General features: G+C 36.9%; 1 protein-coding gene across 1 annotated transcript; it reads left to right on the top strand.

Moving 5' to 3' along the window:
- Positions 1-454: 454 nt before the first annotated feature.
- LOC146390791 (C-type mannose receptor 2-like) lies at positions 455-2,473 on the top strand. Its single transcript, XM_084923808.1, has 4 exons — positions 455-488; positions 653-1,027; positions 1,166-1,522; positions 1,998-2,473. The coding sequence occupies exons 1-4, from the start codon at positions 455-457 to the stop codon at positions 2,342-2,344; spliced, it is 1,113 nt and encodes a 370-aa protein (XP_084779934.1). The 3' UTR covers positions 2,345-2,473.
- Positions 2,474-14,870: the final 12,397 nt, after the last annotated feature.

Genomic DNA, 14,870 nt, shown 5'->3' with positions numbered 1-14,870 from the left:
TTCACTGTGTTTCATAGCATTCCTAGTTACTCTGTGTTCATAGTTTTTCATAGTGTCATAGTCTTTTAGTTTACACAGTGTTCTTAGTCCCCTTAGTTTTCCCAGTTCCAGTGTGTCTCTAGAGTTTTTCTCATGCCATCAGCCACAGTAAAGGCTCGCTTTATTTTTTGGAAAGTTAGTTCTGTCTCCACCATGTCTGCTTTTGGGTCTACCTCATCTACACACTGTGACAAGATTTCAAGATGAGTAACATAAATGGTTTAATCAGCCTGTTCATGAGCTGCTGTATTATTATCTATTCTGGTTTATAATGGTTCACATTTATTTCATATTTCCTACCATCTTGTCTTGATCCATCTTTTCTTTCCTGACATAAAGTGTGCATCAAAGAAGTTCTGTTCAAATCTTTGTTTCCTTGAGCAATAAAACATCACTTTCATCTGTCAGATCTAAGATGCAGTGGAGTCTGTATCTGCTTATTCTGATGGGTAAGTGGATTGTTTACCAAATACACTGTTTTTAATTTAAAATGAACACAGATTAATGTTGATTTATTAAACATTTGCAATATTTTACCAGAATATTCACTGAATATAGATCATTGTTTATCTGATCAAGATTTTTCTATCATCTAATTTTTGTATTATTTTAGGTCAGTGTTGCTTCTTTACATGCCGCCTGTATGAGTACCACTTTATTAAAGAAAACAAGAGCTGGTCTGAAGCACAGAGATACTGCAGAGAGAAATATACAGACCTGGCCAAAGTGTTTGACATGACAGACATGAGCAGACTCCGTAACTCCGCACAGAATCAAGGAGAAGCCTGGATTGGACTGAACAACACAGGTGGAAACATGATGTGGCATTGGTCTCTGCCAGGAGTGAAATACATTCAAAATGACAGCAGCTGGGATCAGAGTGGAAGAGCATACTGGGAGTCATATCCTGGCAACTGTGGGAGGAAAAGAGAAGGCAAGCTGGCAGATGTTTCATGTGACATTACTATGTTTTTCATCTGCTATGATGGTGAGGAGATGTGAATACTACTAAACGTTATTATAGTATCATGATATTAAGTAATCACATAATTGTCATTTCGGAAAAAAGTTTCAGGAGACAAATAATTGAAGGATGTCATTGTGTTTTTTTCTGTTGGTTTCACAGAAATGAAGAAAGACAAGAAAACATTGCATTTGATTGAGGAGAACAAGAACTGGACACAGGCTCAGAGCTACTGCAGATATAATCACACTGACTTGGCCAGTGGACTGAATCAGGTAGATGGAGAAGAAATGAAGGCCCTGATTAAGTCTAAGGACTTCAAGTTTAGCGCATGGGTCGGTCTGTTCAGAGACAGCTGGAGGTGGTCAGATGGGAGTGATTTCTCTTTCAGATACTGGGATATGCAGTTATTCAATGATGAACAAAACAGCAAGACATGTGCTATGACTCTGTTAAACAGATCAGGAAAATGGAGCTCTGATGAATGTGGCAAAGAAAAACCCTTCTTCTGTTATGATGGTGAGTTTGTACAAACGTTTTCTCTGTTTTCCAAAATTAAATCCCAATGTCATTACTAGGGATGGGTATCGTTTAGGTTTTATCCGATACCAGTACCAAACCGGTACTTTTGAAACGGTGCCGGTGCTCGAACCGGTGCTCGAACCGGTGCTTAAAGAATGGAGAACACACACTTTGTCCAAAAACCTCTCATGTTCAGCTGTTTTTTTGTAAAAAGATAACAATGTTAGCCTTTTCTAGAAAAGGCTAACATTGTTTTTCTAGAAAATTTTCTTGTTGTTTGTTGTTGTTTCATTGTTTTTCTAGAAAAGAAAACTTTTCTAGAAAATTCTCAGGAAGATCTGTATAAGTGTAAACCTGGTCATCTGTAATTTTCTTCTGCAGTTAACTTTTCTAATTTTAATTTTGGAATAAATTGAAAATAAAAGGAAAATAACTGAAACTGCACTTTAACTTCTCTTTTTAACTATTACAGATAAATTGATCCTGATCAAAGAAAACAAGACCTGGGAAGAAGCCTTGAATTACTGTGAAAACAACTACAAGGGGCTGGTTTCTATCACCAACCCTGAGGTGCAGGGATGGGTCCAGGAAAAAGCCAAGGATGCTGACAGTCCCTATGTTTGGATCGGACTGAGCTACAGATGCACTCTGGGATTATGGTTGTGGGTCAGTGACTACGTAGTCTGCTATGACAAGTGGGCCAAAGAGGGGAAGACTGAAGGGTGTGACATGTCTGTAGGCGTGGACAGAGGAGGACAGCATGAGTGGTTCAGTCGCAGGAATAATGAGACGTATAATTTTATTTGTTCTAAACAGTAAGTTTTAAACTTAAACTCACTTACTGCTGGGTTAACCTGAATCTTACAGCTACTGGGTTGCCAAAGTAATCCCTGCATTTAATCATGGGAAATTATCTTACGTTATTATGTCCAGTTAAAATCAAGAATGTAGTCAGCTTTATAACCTGGTAAAAGAAATATATTGTTGTGTTTTTTTATGTGCAAAGATATTTACTCAGTCGTTTTATGAACACAATGTCTCCAAGTTGTGTAGTTTTTGTAAATTTAAGTTTTCCCTGTGGATCAATGAAACCTAGCGGACATTTAAAGACACAGAATAGTTTGTTTCAGATGGATTAAATGTAGATAAAAATACTAAAATGATAAAAATAATGTAAAAGTAGAGTGATTATTGAAATACTGAGAAATGTAAATACTGCTAATTTAAAAGGAAAATATAAATTAACAAAAGAGGAAGTGATGTGGACGTGAAGACACATCATAGGGTAGAAAGGTCTGTCATGGTCCCCGAGTCTTTGACTGTTTTTAGATTTTCTCTACGTTTGCGTTTTTGCTGAACTTTGGATTATGGTTGTGTTTTCTGGGTTGTTGATATTTAATTTCCTGTTATTTCCTTTTTATTTTCTTTATAAATGATACAAATATCTTTGAGATTATTTGATGTCTTTAATTCTGAGCTTCTGTTCCAAAGATCTTCAGATTCTTTCTGTGTTTTGTGGGTTTATGACGTCCTCGTGGTTTTAGGTTTGTTGATCTCCTTTTGTGCTCCATTCTGTTCTTCAGTCTCATGTTTGTCTTCTGTCTCTGTCAACTTCATATCTTTGAGTCTTGGTCTCAGTGTTTTATTTTGATGTTCTGTTGTCACTCGTGTTTTGTGTTTAGTTCTACTTCTCCTGTCTCATCCTCAGTGATTAGTTTCAGCCGTCCTGACCTGTTTCCTCTCCCCTCATTATCTGCTGTGTATTATTGTCTCAGTCTCTCCTTGTCCTTTGTTTCGTGCTCTCGCATAACTGTGTTTCTCCTCCTTTGTGGTTGTTTTGGAAGAGTTATTGTTTTGAATTCTTTGTGCCTGATCTGTGGTGGTTTTGTATCTTGTAGAAGTTCATCATTAAAGATGCTTAAGTTTATATCAGTCTCCCGAGTCCTCCATTTGGGTCCACATCCTGTCTGCCACACAGTTTTTGATAAAGTCACAGAATCCAGAGTACTGCTGATTGATCTACATTATATGTTAGCCTGTAGTTGGCAATAAATAGTGATTTTGATGACTATTTACCCCTTATGGCATGGCTATTCAACTAAAAGGTTAGTTGGGCCAGATTTTCAAACCGAGGAATTTATCTGGGCCAGATATTTTTTTTGCAGCCAGTAAGCAGCAGATCATGATCAATTTCAAACCCATACAACTGTATTGAAAAACAAGTAATTTTTTTAAATTCTTTTTTCCCCTGTAAATCTGGTGACCTCTCAAAAATGCACGCCAAAAGGTCCATTTTTTAAAAATTTTTTTTATTTTTTTATTGACATTTTAGAATCACTATACAATACCATCAACTTCAGCTATCTGTCAGTACATATATTTTTTTCTTTTTTTTTTCTATATTTAAACAAGTAAAATATCCATACAATAAGAATGAAAGAAGAAGAAGAAAAGAAAAAGAAGCAAAACAGGAAACAACAAACAAAATAAATAAAAAATACATAAGGAAAAAGAAAAAGGAAAGAAAAATAAATAAATAAATATAGGGAGTGTGTTTTTGTTTCCATTAATGTAACTAATATTTCCTCTAGTCTTCTAGTAGTTAACAAAGTCAAAATCTAAAGCAAAAGCAAAAACTGGCCTGCGTTTTTTAATGCAGTCCATCCATTTCTTCCATCGTGATACAAACAGGTCCCTCCTGTAGTTCACATCTGCTGTCATTTTCTCCATTCTGTAAAGGTCCATTGTGATGTTCATCCACATGTTCATAGTGATGATGTTCATTTTTTGTGATGGCTTTTTTGCCTGCTGCCAGTAAAATATTAAACAAGTATTTATCGTTCTTTGTCCATCCTTCTGGCATAAGTCCAAAAAATAGAGTTTTACTTTCCAAAGGTAAATATCTTCCAAATGTCTCTTGTATTGCTGCATGTATTCCCTTCCAATAAGTTTTAATAACATGACAGTCCCAGAAAATATGATAGTGATTTGCATTTGTATTTCCACAATTTCTCCAGCAAGCGGGAGGGTTACCTTCATAGTGAGATTTTTGGTGAGGTGTAATAAAATATCTTATCAGGCACTTCCACCCAAATTCCCTCCAGCTCTGTGAGCTGCTACATTTCCATTGATATGCCTATATTGTTCTCCATTCTTCCTCCTTTATCTCTATTCCTCCCTCCATTTCCCATTTTGTTTTGATATACAAGGTTGAGTGTAATTTCATATTTGTTAATCCTTTATAGAGGTCACCTATAATACCTCTATTTTTATTTGAACTATATGCCCTTTTAAATACGTCTAGCAGCTGTTTACTTAATTCAGCCTTAGCTTTTATCTTTTTATTGACAAAATGCCTCATCTGTAGATATCTATAAAAATCCTGTGTTTCTAATGAATATTTATCTTTCATTTTATCAAAACTAATTAGTCTCCCTTCCTCCATTACCATACATAAAGCTGTTAATCCTTTATATGTCCAATCTTTGAATCTGGTGTCCAATTTATTTGGAGCAAAATGTGTGTCATATGCGCACCACTTAAGAACTGCTATATCCTCTTCTAGTTTATATTCTTTTATTACTGTTTCCCAAATTTTAAAAGTCAACTTGATCTGTGGATTTTCAATAGTTTTTATTAAATTTTGCAGGCTGCTGTCTGCTATAATAGCTTGTATGGGGATGGAAGTCAGACCCTCCTCAATGGCTTTCCATTGAGCATCGTATGAAGGATTACACCAGCATATCATAGGCCTTAATTGTGCTGCCCAATAATATTCCCTAAGAGAAGGTAAGCCCCACCCCCCTTTTCCTTTGTTAAGTTGTAGGGTTTTAAATCTAATTCGGGGCCTTTTTTCTTGCCATATGTATCTTGACAAAATTTTATCCCATTCATTAAACTGTTTCTGGTTAATTTCTATTGGTAATGTTTGAAATAAATATAATAATTTAGGAAGAATATTAATTTTAATTGAGTCTATTCTCGAATATAAACTTAAATATGGAATTAGATTCCATCTCGCTATATCTTCCTTAATTTTTTTTTGTATTGGTAAATAATTTCATTCTAATAGTTCTGTAAGATCCTTAGGTATTATGACTATTTAAAGTACTCTGTTTGCCATGCTAATTGATACTTATTTTTAATTTCTTCTGATGGAATATAGTTGTACTTAAGCAATTGTGTTTTACTCATATTAACCCTATATCCAGATAGTCGACCAAAGTATTCAAATGATTGCATTAATTTAGGTAAAGAGTTTGATGGTTGACCCAAAAATATTAAAATATCATCTGCATAGCAGGCTAATTTATGCTCCTTTTCATGGATATTAATACCTTCTACTTCTTTATTTTGTCTTATATATTGAGCCAATGGTTCCAGATATAACGCAAATAATAATGGTGAGCACGCACAGCCCTGCCTTGTTCCTCTTTGCAGCTTAATACTATTTGATAGGTAGCCATTAATTTTAATCCTTGCCGTAGGGTTATCATAAAGTTTCATAACTTTTGGGAAAAATAAAGATAGAATAAACACTTGTGAAATTGGAGCAATAGACTTAAGCGATCATGCACCAGTATACCTGTCTGTTGATTTAAACCTGCAACCAAAACTCAATAATTGGAAATTAAATTCAAGCTTACTGAATGATCCTCACTTCAAAGGACAAATTAAGAAAGAGATTCACTTCTATATGGAAACTAATGACAATGGTGAGGTGTCTCCTCCTATTCTGTGGGATGCCTTAAAAGCTGTCCTGAGAGGGAAAATTATAGCAATATCCTCTTATAAGAAAAAGATGAGAAATAAGAAATTAGAAGAGCTACAAAATAAGTTAGAAGAATTAGATAAAAGGCATAAAAGAAAAACAACACAGGATATATTGGAGGAAATTAGGAAAACAAGAAATGAAATAAATGATTTGACTACATATGAAATTAAAAAAAAATTAATGTTTCTTAAACAAAGGTATTATGAGGGAGGATCAAAAGCAATGAATGTATTAGCCTGGAAACTAAAAAAGAAAATAGCAGATAATACAGTGCAAAAAATTAAACATCCAGTGACAAAACTAATAAAAAATAAACCAATAGAAGTTCAGAGTGCATTTGAAACATTTTATAAGACTCTTTATGCTAATAACACAGAGAGTAGTATAGTTGAAATTAACAGTTTTTTAGATTCTCTTGATTTATCAGTAGTGAATGAAGAACAGAATAAAACTTTGATTGAAGATATAACAGAAAAGGAACTAAGAATAGCAATAAGTAAAGTTAAAATAAATAAATCTCCAGGATCAGATGGATATACGGCAGAATGGTACAAGGAGCTAAAAGAAGAATTAATACCAATGATGCTTCTCACAATGCAATGGGTCCTAAAGAAGGCTCAAGTACCTTCTAGCTGGAAAGAAGCAATTATCTCTGCCATCCCAAAAGAAAACAAGGATAAATTAGAATGTGCGTCATATAGACCAATATCTGTTCTTAATACAGATTACAAGCTGTTTACATCTATCATGGCTAGACGATTAGAAAAGTTCTTACCTAATCTAATTCATAATGATCAAACAGGTTTTATTCGAGAGCGCCAAATACAAGATAATGTACGACGGACATTACAAATTATTAATCATATTCAAAAGAATAAAATAGAAGCAATGGTAATCAGTATCGATGCAGAAAAAGCATTCGATTCAGTTAATTGGAACTTTCTTTACCGAGTCTTGCATAGATTTGGCTTTCACGAAAATATAATTAAGACAAAAGGTCAATTTAAAGAAAAAGGGAGCTATAACCAAACTTGTTTTTTTGCACATTTCAAATAATAACAAAAAACATTTTGATAATTCCCTTTCAAATTAAAATAAATATTTTGCTGACCACTCATTTCTCATGGGTTAGAGTAGGGTAGGCCATGGATGGAGCACCCCGTCACAAGTATACAGACACGTTTCATTTCCAGACCATTTTCCTCAAAAAAAAGCTGAAATCTTCTTGAACATTAATTCGCCAGCTGTGTGTCCCACAGTAGTAAGCCGAGCAATTTGCCATAAAAAAAAAGGGAAATATATGCACAACTGTGCATTATCAGTTCTGTCTGTGAATAAATGTCTGTCCTACTATAGACATTACATCAGTTTTCTTCAGGTCATCTAACAGCATTTCAAGCTCGTCTGAAGCCAGAACTTCAACTCTACAAACATTTGAACATATCTGACAGGGGTACGTTTTCAATAGCAGATGTCACACTTACTTTAATTTTTTCATCACTTATCATCGCATCCACCATGGGCAGCATGCAGCATTTCACTGTTTCAGAATCTGTGAAAGGCCTTTTCTTCTTCGTCAAGATCCAGCGAACACGAAGGGAAGCTGCTGCAGCTCTCTCTTAGGCTGTATAGGACCCTCACCATGGTAGCACAACTCCGCTTGTAAGATTGTGAAACTCGCAATTAAACTGTACTTTTGCAGCCCTCTCCTAAGATTGCTCTGGAAAGTTTGTGCAGGAAGTCTGGTGTTTGTCATTGTGGTGCCTTCGTAAGTACAGTAACACATTCACTGCAAATTAAACACATAGGTTTGGCATTTGAATTTGGCAGTAAAATGAATAATATTATAGTATTTGTCAGTCCAGGCAGGGTTAAACCGACGGTTTTCATTGTCAATTTTACACTTTTGGACTGAGAAAGACACGCTGTTGTCACATCATACATTACCAGGATAGTTTAATATGTTTACATCACGGTGCATTGTGGGTTAAATATTGCTAGGCTACTAGGAGTGTTGCATTCACAGTCTACACTACACTGTAGGAATTTGTAAATTTTTTATTTAATTAATTAATTTTTTGCGTTTTCTCTGTGTTTCTGCCAGGACCACAGGCAGGGCCACTCGCAGGTTGCTTCTGGGTCGCATGTGGCCCGTGGGCCGCCATTTGAATAGGCTTGCCTTATGGCATGAAATAGTGAAATAGTGAATTTACACTTTTTTTATATAATTTGTTGAATAATTGTGTGAGTCAGTGTATAAAATAAGTTGAGAAGTAAAATGTTAAATGCATTGGATTGCATTTATATAGCGCTGTTCTAGGCACCCTTTACAATTCCATTATTCATTCACTCTCACATTCACTCAGAGGTGGAGGCAAACTACAGTTGTAGCCACAGCTGCCCTGGGGCAGACTGTCAGAAGCGAGGCTGCCATATCACGCCATCGGCCCCTCTGGCCATCACCAGTAGGCGGTAGGGTAAAGTGTCTTGCCCAAGGACACAACGACCAGGACAGAGAGAGCAGGGGGATCGAACCGACCGGCAACCTTCCAGTTACAGATGAGCTTCCCAACCCCCTGAGCCACGGTCGCCCCTGCTGCTAGACTGAAAAAAGTCTGCTCTGATGATGACCAGGCTGCAAATGAAATGATCAGAAAACCAAAAATAGATCTGTAGGCTTGTATCAACTGTGAGTGCTGAGTGTGATGTAATAACGTGGGAAATGTTTTCTTAGACTGCACAGCATATCTGAAAACTATTGGTGACAAAGTGAATTTTACTTATTTAGAGAAGACCTTTGGGTAGACCAGAAGAAAGAAGGAGTAAGAAGACTGACACTTCCTACATGCAGTGAAGCAGAACAGCTTTAAGATTGAAAGCGGGTGTGGGTCACACTCAGCCAAGGTTTCGGGTGAGCTCATTGTGAAACTTGGCCCCACGATATCATGTGATTTCCTGAGGTCAGGTGGCCCAGGATGTGAGTGGGCATTAAGGCGTCTGGGAAGGGATCTCAAAACTGGATTATAGATGGCAGACAGTTGGTGTCATAAACCACCGCCTCTGTTCAAAGATGGTCGCTCACAGTGGACATAAATGGCTTCTTTCACTTCTCTTTCAAACCATCTGTCCTCTCTGTCCAGAATGTGAACATTGGCATCTTCGAAAAAGTGACCTTTGACCTTTAGATGCAGATGGACCTGTGGAGGTGGCTCTTTTATGCTGGGCCATGTGTTTATGAAGTAGCTGTTTGGTCTCTCCAATGTAGAGGTCTGGGCATTCCTTGCTGCACTTTACAGCATACACTAAATTGTTGAGTTTGTGTTTAGGAGTTTTGTCTTTAAGATGAACCAGTTTTTGTCTGAGTGTGTTGCTGGGTCTGAAGTAAACTGGGAAGTCACGCTTAGAGAAAACTCTCCTGACTCAAAGAAAATTAATTTTAACAAAATGCCTTTTAAACCAGCTGCACAGAATACTTTTTCATCAAAATTGTTTTTGTCAATTATGCTCTTCTTAATACACGATCACATTCTTACTGAATCCTATAGCTTAAATGTCAGAGAGTCAGAGATCAGTGTGTCCTGTGTGATCTCATTCACTCACAAACCCCCTCATACCATAGCTGGACTGGCCATCGGCCCACCGGGCAAATGGTAATTTTTCGTTTTAAATGGGCCGATGTTTTGTTGTTGTTGTCTTTTTTTCCGTAACCGTGTAAACAGTGAAAGGTGGCGGATTGGACAGATGCTGGCAGACGTGTAAAAATAACTCAATTGTTTGGTAGTGGCTATGGTGGAGCTTTCACAGATTCAGTAAAATCAGCAAGTGGTGGAGGCCAGCAGGTGGATGGGGGAAAGGGGAGGCGGAGGTGGCGAGACCCAAGGTCCGACTGTCAGGTGAAATGAGCTTCAGGTAAGAAGTTATGACCTGCAGTCTATCTGGGTCAGATATAAACCAAGTTTAGGTGGAGTTTATTTTCGTTGTGCTGACTTTTTACAGTCAGTTACAATAACTCGTACTGTGTACTAGCTAGCATGACGGAGTTTCTATACAGTTGGGTGGGTGCTATGATGTTACTGGTGAACTTTATTTTATTCATATTGTTAGTTAGTAGAGTTGCCTACCGTCCTGTAAAAAACGGAATCCTCTGGTATTCAGGGTTAATATTACGCGTTTCGTATTGAGCTGAAAATAAACGCGATTTGTCCCGGACTTCAGCTACAATAAAAAAAAAAAAGACAAAAAGCTGGAGTTATTCTGTGTCTTTACGCTGTCAGCTGCCTCTTCTTCTCTCATTATCCCCGTACTTTCGCTATAATGAAAAAAAGACACAAAGCTGGAGTTATTCTGTCGTTACGCTGCACAGCTGCCTCTTCTTCTCTGATTCTCTCCCCCTCCCTCTCCTGCTGCTACTTCAATCATGAAACTGATCAATGATCAGCTGATTGGCGTTTCTGCCGCAAGTCCCGTCTCTCTTGCTTGTTTATCTCCCACTTTGCGCCAGAAAGAGGAAACTAGCAGAGGTCGCATTAAACAGCAAAAGTGCCTTTAAACTTGATCAGCTGTTGTTAGAATTTATTTAATATTAATTTCTAGTATCAGCTGATGTTTGCTGGAGCCACAGCTGTAAAAGCTGCTGGTCATGATGTCGGTTTGTATATCTGGTGAGTGGGAAACATGAAGATGAAACCAGGAGATGTCCTTACTGAATCATCAGAGCTGAACAGGTGATGGAGAAACAGGTTTACCTTTTAGGTGACATGGATGAGTTGAAGGGAAGTTATGAACTGTTTCTGAGAGACAAATTACACCAGGATCCTTTTCTAGTAGCTGACAGCTGGTAACTGTGCAGGGGCGGGTCTAGCAAAGTTTTGCCAGGGGGGCCAGGTAGAGCATTAACAGGGAGAGGGGGGCACAAAGAAATACCTTTCTTTCTTATTCTCATTTAAAATGTCTAGCTTTTAACAAATAATTATCCGAATCTTACAACCAAAGTTTTCATCTGATGTCAAATTTATAGAAATCCATTATTGTACATAGTAAGTTTATTTCAGGGTCCCAACATAATTTCTTCAGAAGAAAGTACTGTACATGATGCCAGTATTTTCGTACATTTTCTAGATACTGTACCAGTACTGTGTGTAAAATGCCATCAAAAAGTAAGTTAAGTTTTATTCTTTCTCACCTGTCTTTCTATCTCCTTTCACTTTTAAAAGGTTGCCATGTTAGAAAAAATATTTTGCCCTGCCATGCTGTTTATTGATGTGGCAAATAAATAGTTTATGAAAATATTACTAAATCTGTCATTTATTATTTTTATTATTCAGTAATGATCATGTCTCACCTCTAGTCTTCTCTGTCTTAATTTCAGGTTTCCACCATATGTTGTAGATAGTTCAGGAAGTTAACTCAACCAAGCAGTCTTTGGGTTTCGGTTAAGTACCAGAATAGGAAGGATGGTGTAGGTTTAAGTTTATTAGATTGATACATATATACCAACAAGACAGTGTACATCACTGTCACAACAACGTTTGTTTTCATTCAAAGGCTTTATGGTTTTTCCTATAATACCTGGTGGGCCGGTCTCTAGTCAAAATGCCCGGGCCGATTTTTTGTCCCAGTCCAGCCCTGCCTCATACACACTAGGTTTATTTTTCCTTTGAAGCAGGCTAACCCCCTGACAGCCTCCAATTTCAGCCCACTTCAACCTACTGGAGCTGTGTCCTACAACTCCGTTTCCTCTCTCCAGATTCCTCCTTTATCTCCCCTTCATAGAGAATGGCTCAAATCATCACCAAACAGCTACTGCCAGTCAGGTCCACTCAAGTCAGTTGGCAGCTGGACTTGAGTGGAATCTCCACTGCCAAATGGCTGTGACCTATATCTTACACAAAACACAAAAGGATGCAATAATTGATATGGAAAATAATGCCAAGCCAATGTTTACTGGGAGAGTCTCTCAATTATTCCACCATGACACATTCTACAATATCTCTGTCTCTGCTAACATATTGATCAAATTTATATTTTCATTCATTTTTTCAAGAAAGAATAAAGTTACCAGCAAAAGCACACAAAGAACAGAGTGATTTAGGCTCTATAAATCACATGTAACACTGGAGGTTGAGCCTTTCACTTCACTTCTGGCCGGAGAGATCTCAGTCTCCATGACACTGCCTGACAGTCTGTGTGCCTCACACAAACATAGTTAGAATTTCACTGAGCATGATATTTTTTTCCACAGCACAGAATTTGTTTATGAGCAAAAGCAGAAGTAGAGTTAGATACTCAGTCAAGCGTGCCTCGATACACAAATGTATTCAAATGACTAAAATGTTGGAAGCAGAGACTTTATCCTGGTCATCCAACAGTCCTGCATCATTTCACTATGCATACATTATGGAGGGCCAGGGGTGACAAAATGAATTCATTAAATATGCTAGTAAATAATTAATTAAATGTTTCATTCATTCATTTAAATTGAAATTAATTAAAGAAATATTTCAGTAATGACTTTTTGTCCATTGATTTAATTTAAAACATGTAATAAATTATTTATGTATTTATTTACTTATTTATTTATTGTCCAGTTTATTAATTAATGATAGGGATAGACTGATCAGATATAAAGTATCGGTATCGGTCTGATCCTGAATTAAATTACTGGATCGGATATTGGAGAGAAAAACAAAAAAGTAATCCGATCCATTAAATATCCCAAAAGCACCTCATAAAACGTGCGACATGGCGTAACCTTAGCAGTTGGAGCAGTATACTTAGATTTAGAGTTCTGCTAAAATTTTAAATAAAAAGATCAGTATCGCTGAACTGTGAAATATTTTTGGGTGCAGTGCATTTTTCGCATACAAGAATAATAGAATAGCCTCAGTGTTTTGTTTTTTAAAAAGCAGCAAGACATTGAAAAACAGTTTTATTGATTATTAAATGGACTATATCGACTATAGCGGATTCATATCAGTATCGGCAGATGTCCAAATTTATGATATCGGTATCGGATTAACTGTGCCTCACACCCAGTTTAAGATAATGGATGAATGTTTATATGTTCTGGCTTGGTGAACAGCTAGCAGCATAGTGTTTTCTGCCCCTTTTTCCTGTTTACTCATAATGACGCTTTTCATAACTGGAACATACAAATCCCTTCATCAGTGGATCATTCATTCAGGGGAAAGTCACACTCTTGTACTTTGATATTCAAATCCGATAGACTACAAAGAGAGCTCCCTTTTAGTGTATATCAATATTTACTTGAGAGCTGTCTTCATGAAGACATCAAACAGAGAAAAAATGTCTCATGTAATTTTAAAACTTGTAATATAATTTCATGTTTGTGGTACAGAGGTGATGTGTAGAGAATATTTGAGATAGTTTTTCTCTTTGTACTCAGAAAAAAATATTAGATTTATGTTACGCAACTCTTACTGAAAAGAGGAACTAGCATAAAATGTTTATCAGCTTGTTCATGAGCTGCTGAAATAATAAAAATGAATGATTGTGTCTAGGGCAACACGGTGGTTAGCACTGTTGCCTCACAGCAGGAAGGCCTTGAGTTCAATTCCACCATCAGGCTGGGGTCTTTCTGTGTGGAGTTTGTATGTTCTTACAGTGTTTGCGTGGGTAGGTTCATTGGAAACTCTAAACTTCCCATAGGTGTGAGTGTCAACGTGTTGCGACAGACTGGCGACCTGTCTCTCATCCTAAGACAGCTGGGATTGGCTCCAGCCCTCCCGCGACCCTCGAAAGGACAGGTGGCAGAGAATGAATGGATGAATTCATATCAATAATGGTTCACACTATTTTTCTTTCACTAGCTTGGTCTTTTTCACATATATTTCATATTTCCTACCATCTTGTACTGATCCAACTTTTCTTTCCTGACATAAAGGTGCATCGAAGAAGTTCTGTTCAAATCTTTGTTTCCTTGAGAAATAAAATCTAACTTTCATCTGTCAGATCAAAGATGCAGTGGAGTCTGTATCTGCTTATTCTGATGGGTAAGTGGATTGTTTTACCAAATATACTGTTTTCAATTTAAATAAAATTAATATAGGTTATTTAAACTTGATATGTTTATGAGATGATTAGTTTCTCCTCTTGGATTCACTCAGTCTTCTCATGTCTGACAGTTTTAACCTGTACTGTTTAATTTCTTTAATCAGGCTTTTATGTATATCATATTTCTGTTTTTCAGGTCAGTGTTGTTGTCAGTGTTGTCCGGTCTGTCAGAGACAGCTGGAGGTGGTCAGAGGGTAGTGATTTCTCATTCAGATACTGGGATATGGAGTTATTCAATGATGAACAAAGCAACAAGAAATGTGCTATGACTCTGTTAAACAGATCAGGAAAATGGAGCTCTGATGAATTCATTGATGAACAAAGAATGAATAAATGTAAAAGACTGAGGAGTGTGGCAGGGCTGTGGGCATGCAGAGAGGAGGACAGTGTGATTGGTTTAGTCAGACATAATTTTGACTTCTTCATTAAAATCCCTTTGGACATAGTAGCAGAGGATGACTATCTAAATTTTGAATTTATTGTCATGTACATGTACAT

The sequence above is a fragment of the Perissodus microlepis genome, chromosome 3 (assembly GCF_051167445.1).
Source record: "Perissodus microlepis isolate ML-2025 ecotype Zambia chromosome 3, ASM5116744v1, whole genome shotgun sequence".
Classification (NCBI taxonomy): domain Eukaryota; kingdom Metazoa; phylum Chordata; class Actinopteri; order Cichliformes; family Cichlidae; genus Perissodus; species Perissodus microlepis.
Note: the sequence above shows the minus strand (reverse complement) of the source record. Positions and strands in the feature narration are given on the sequence as shown.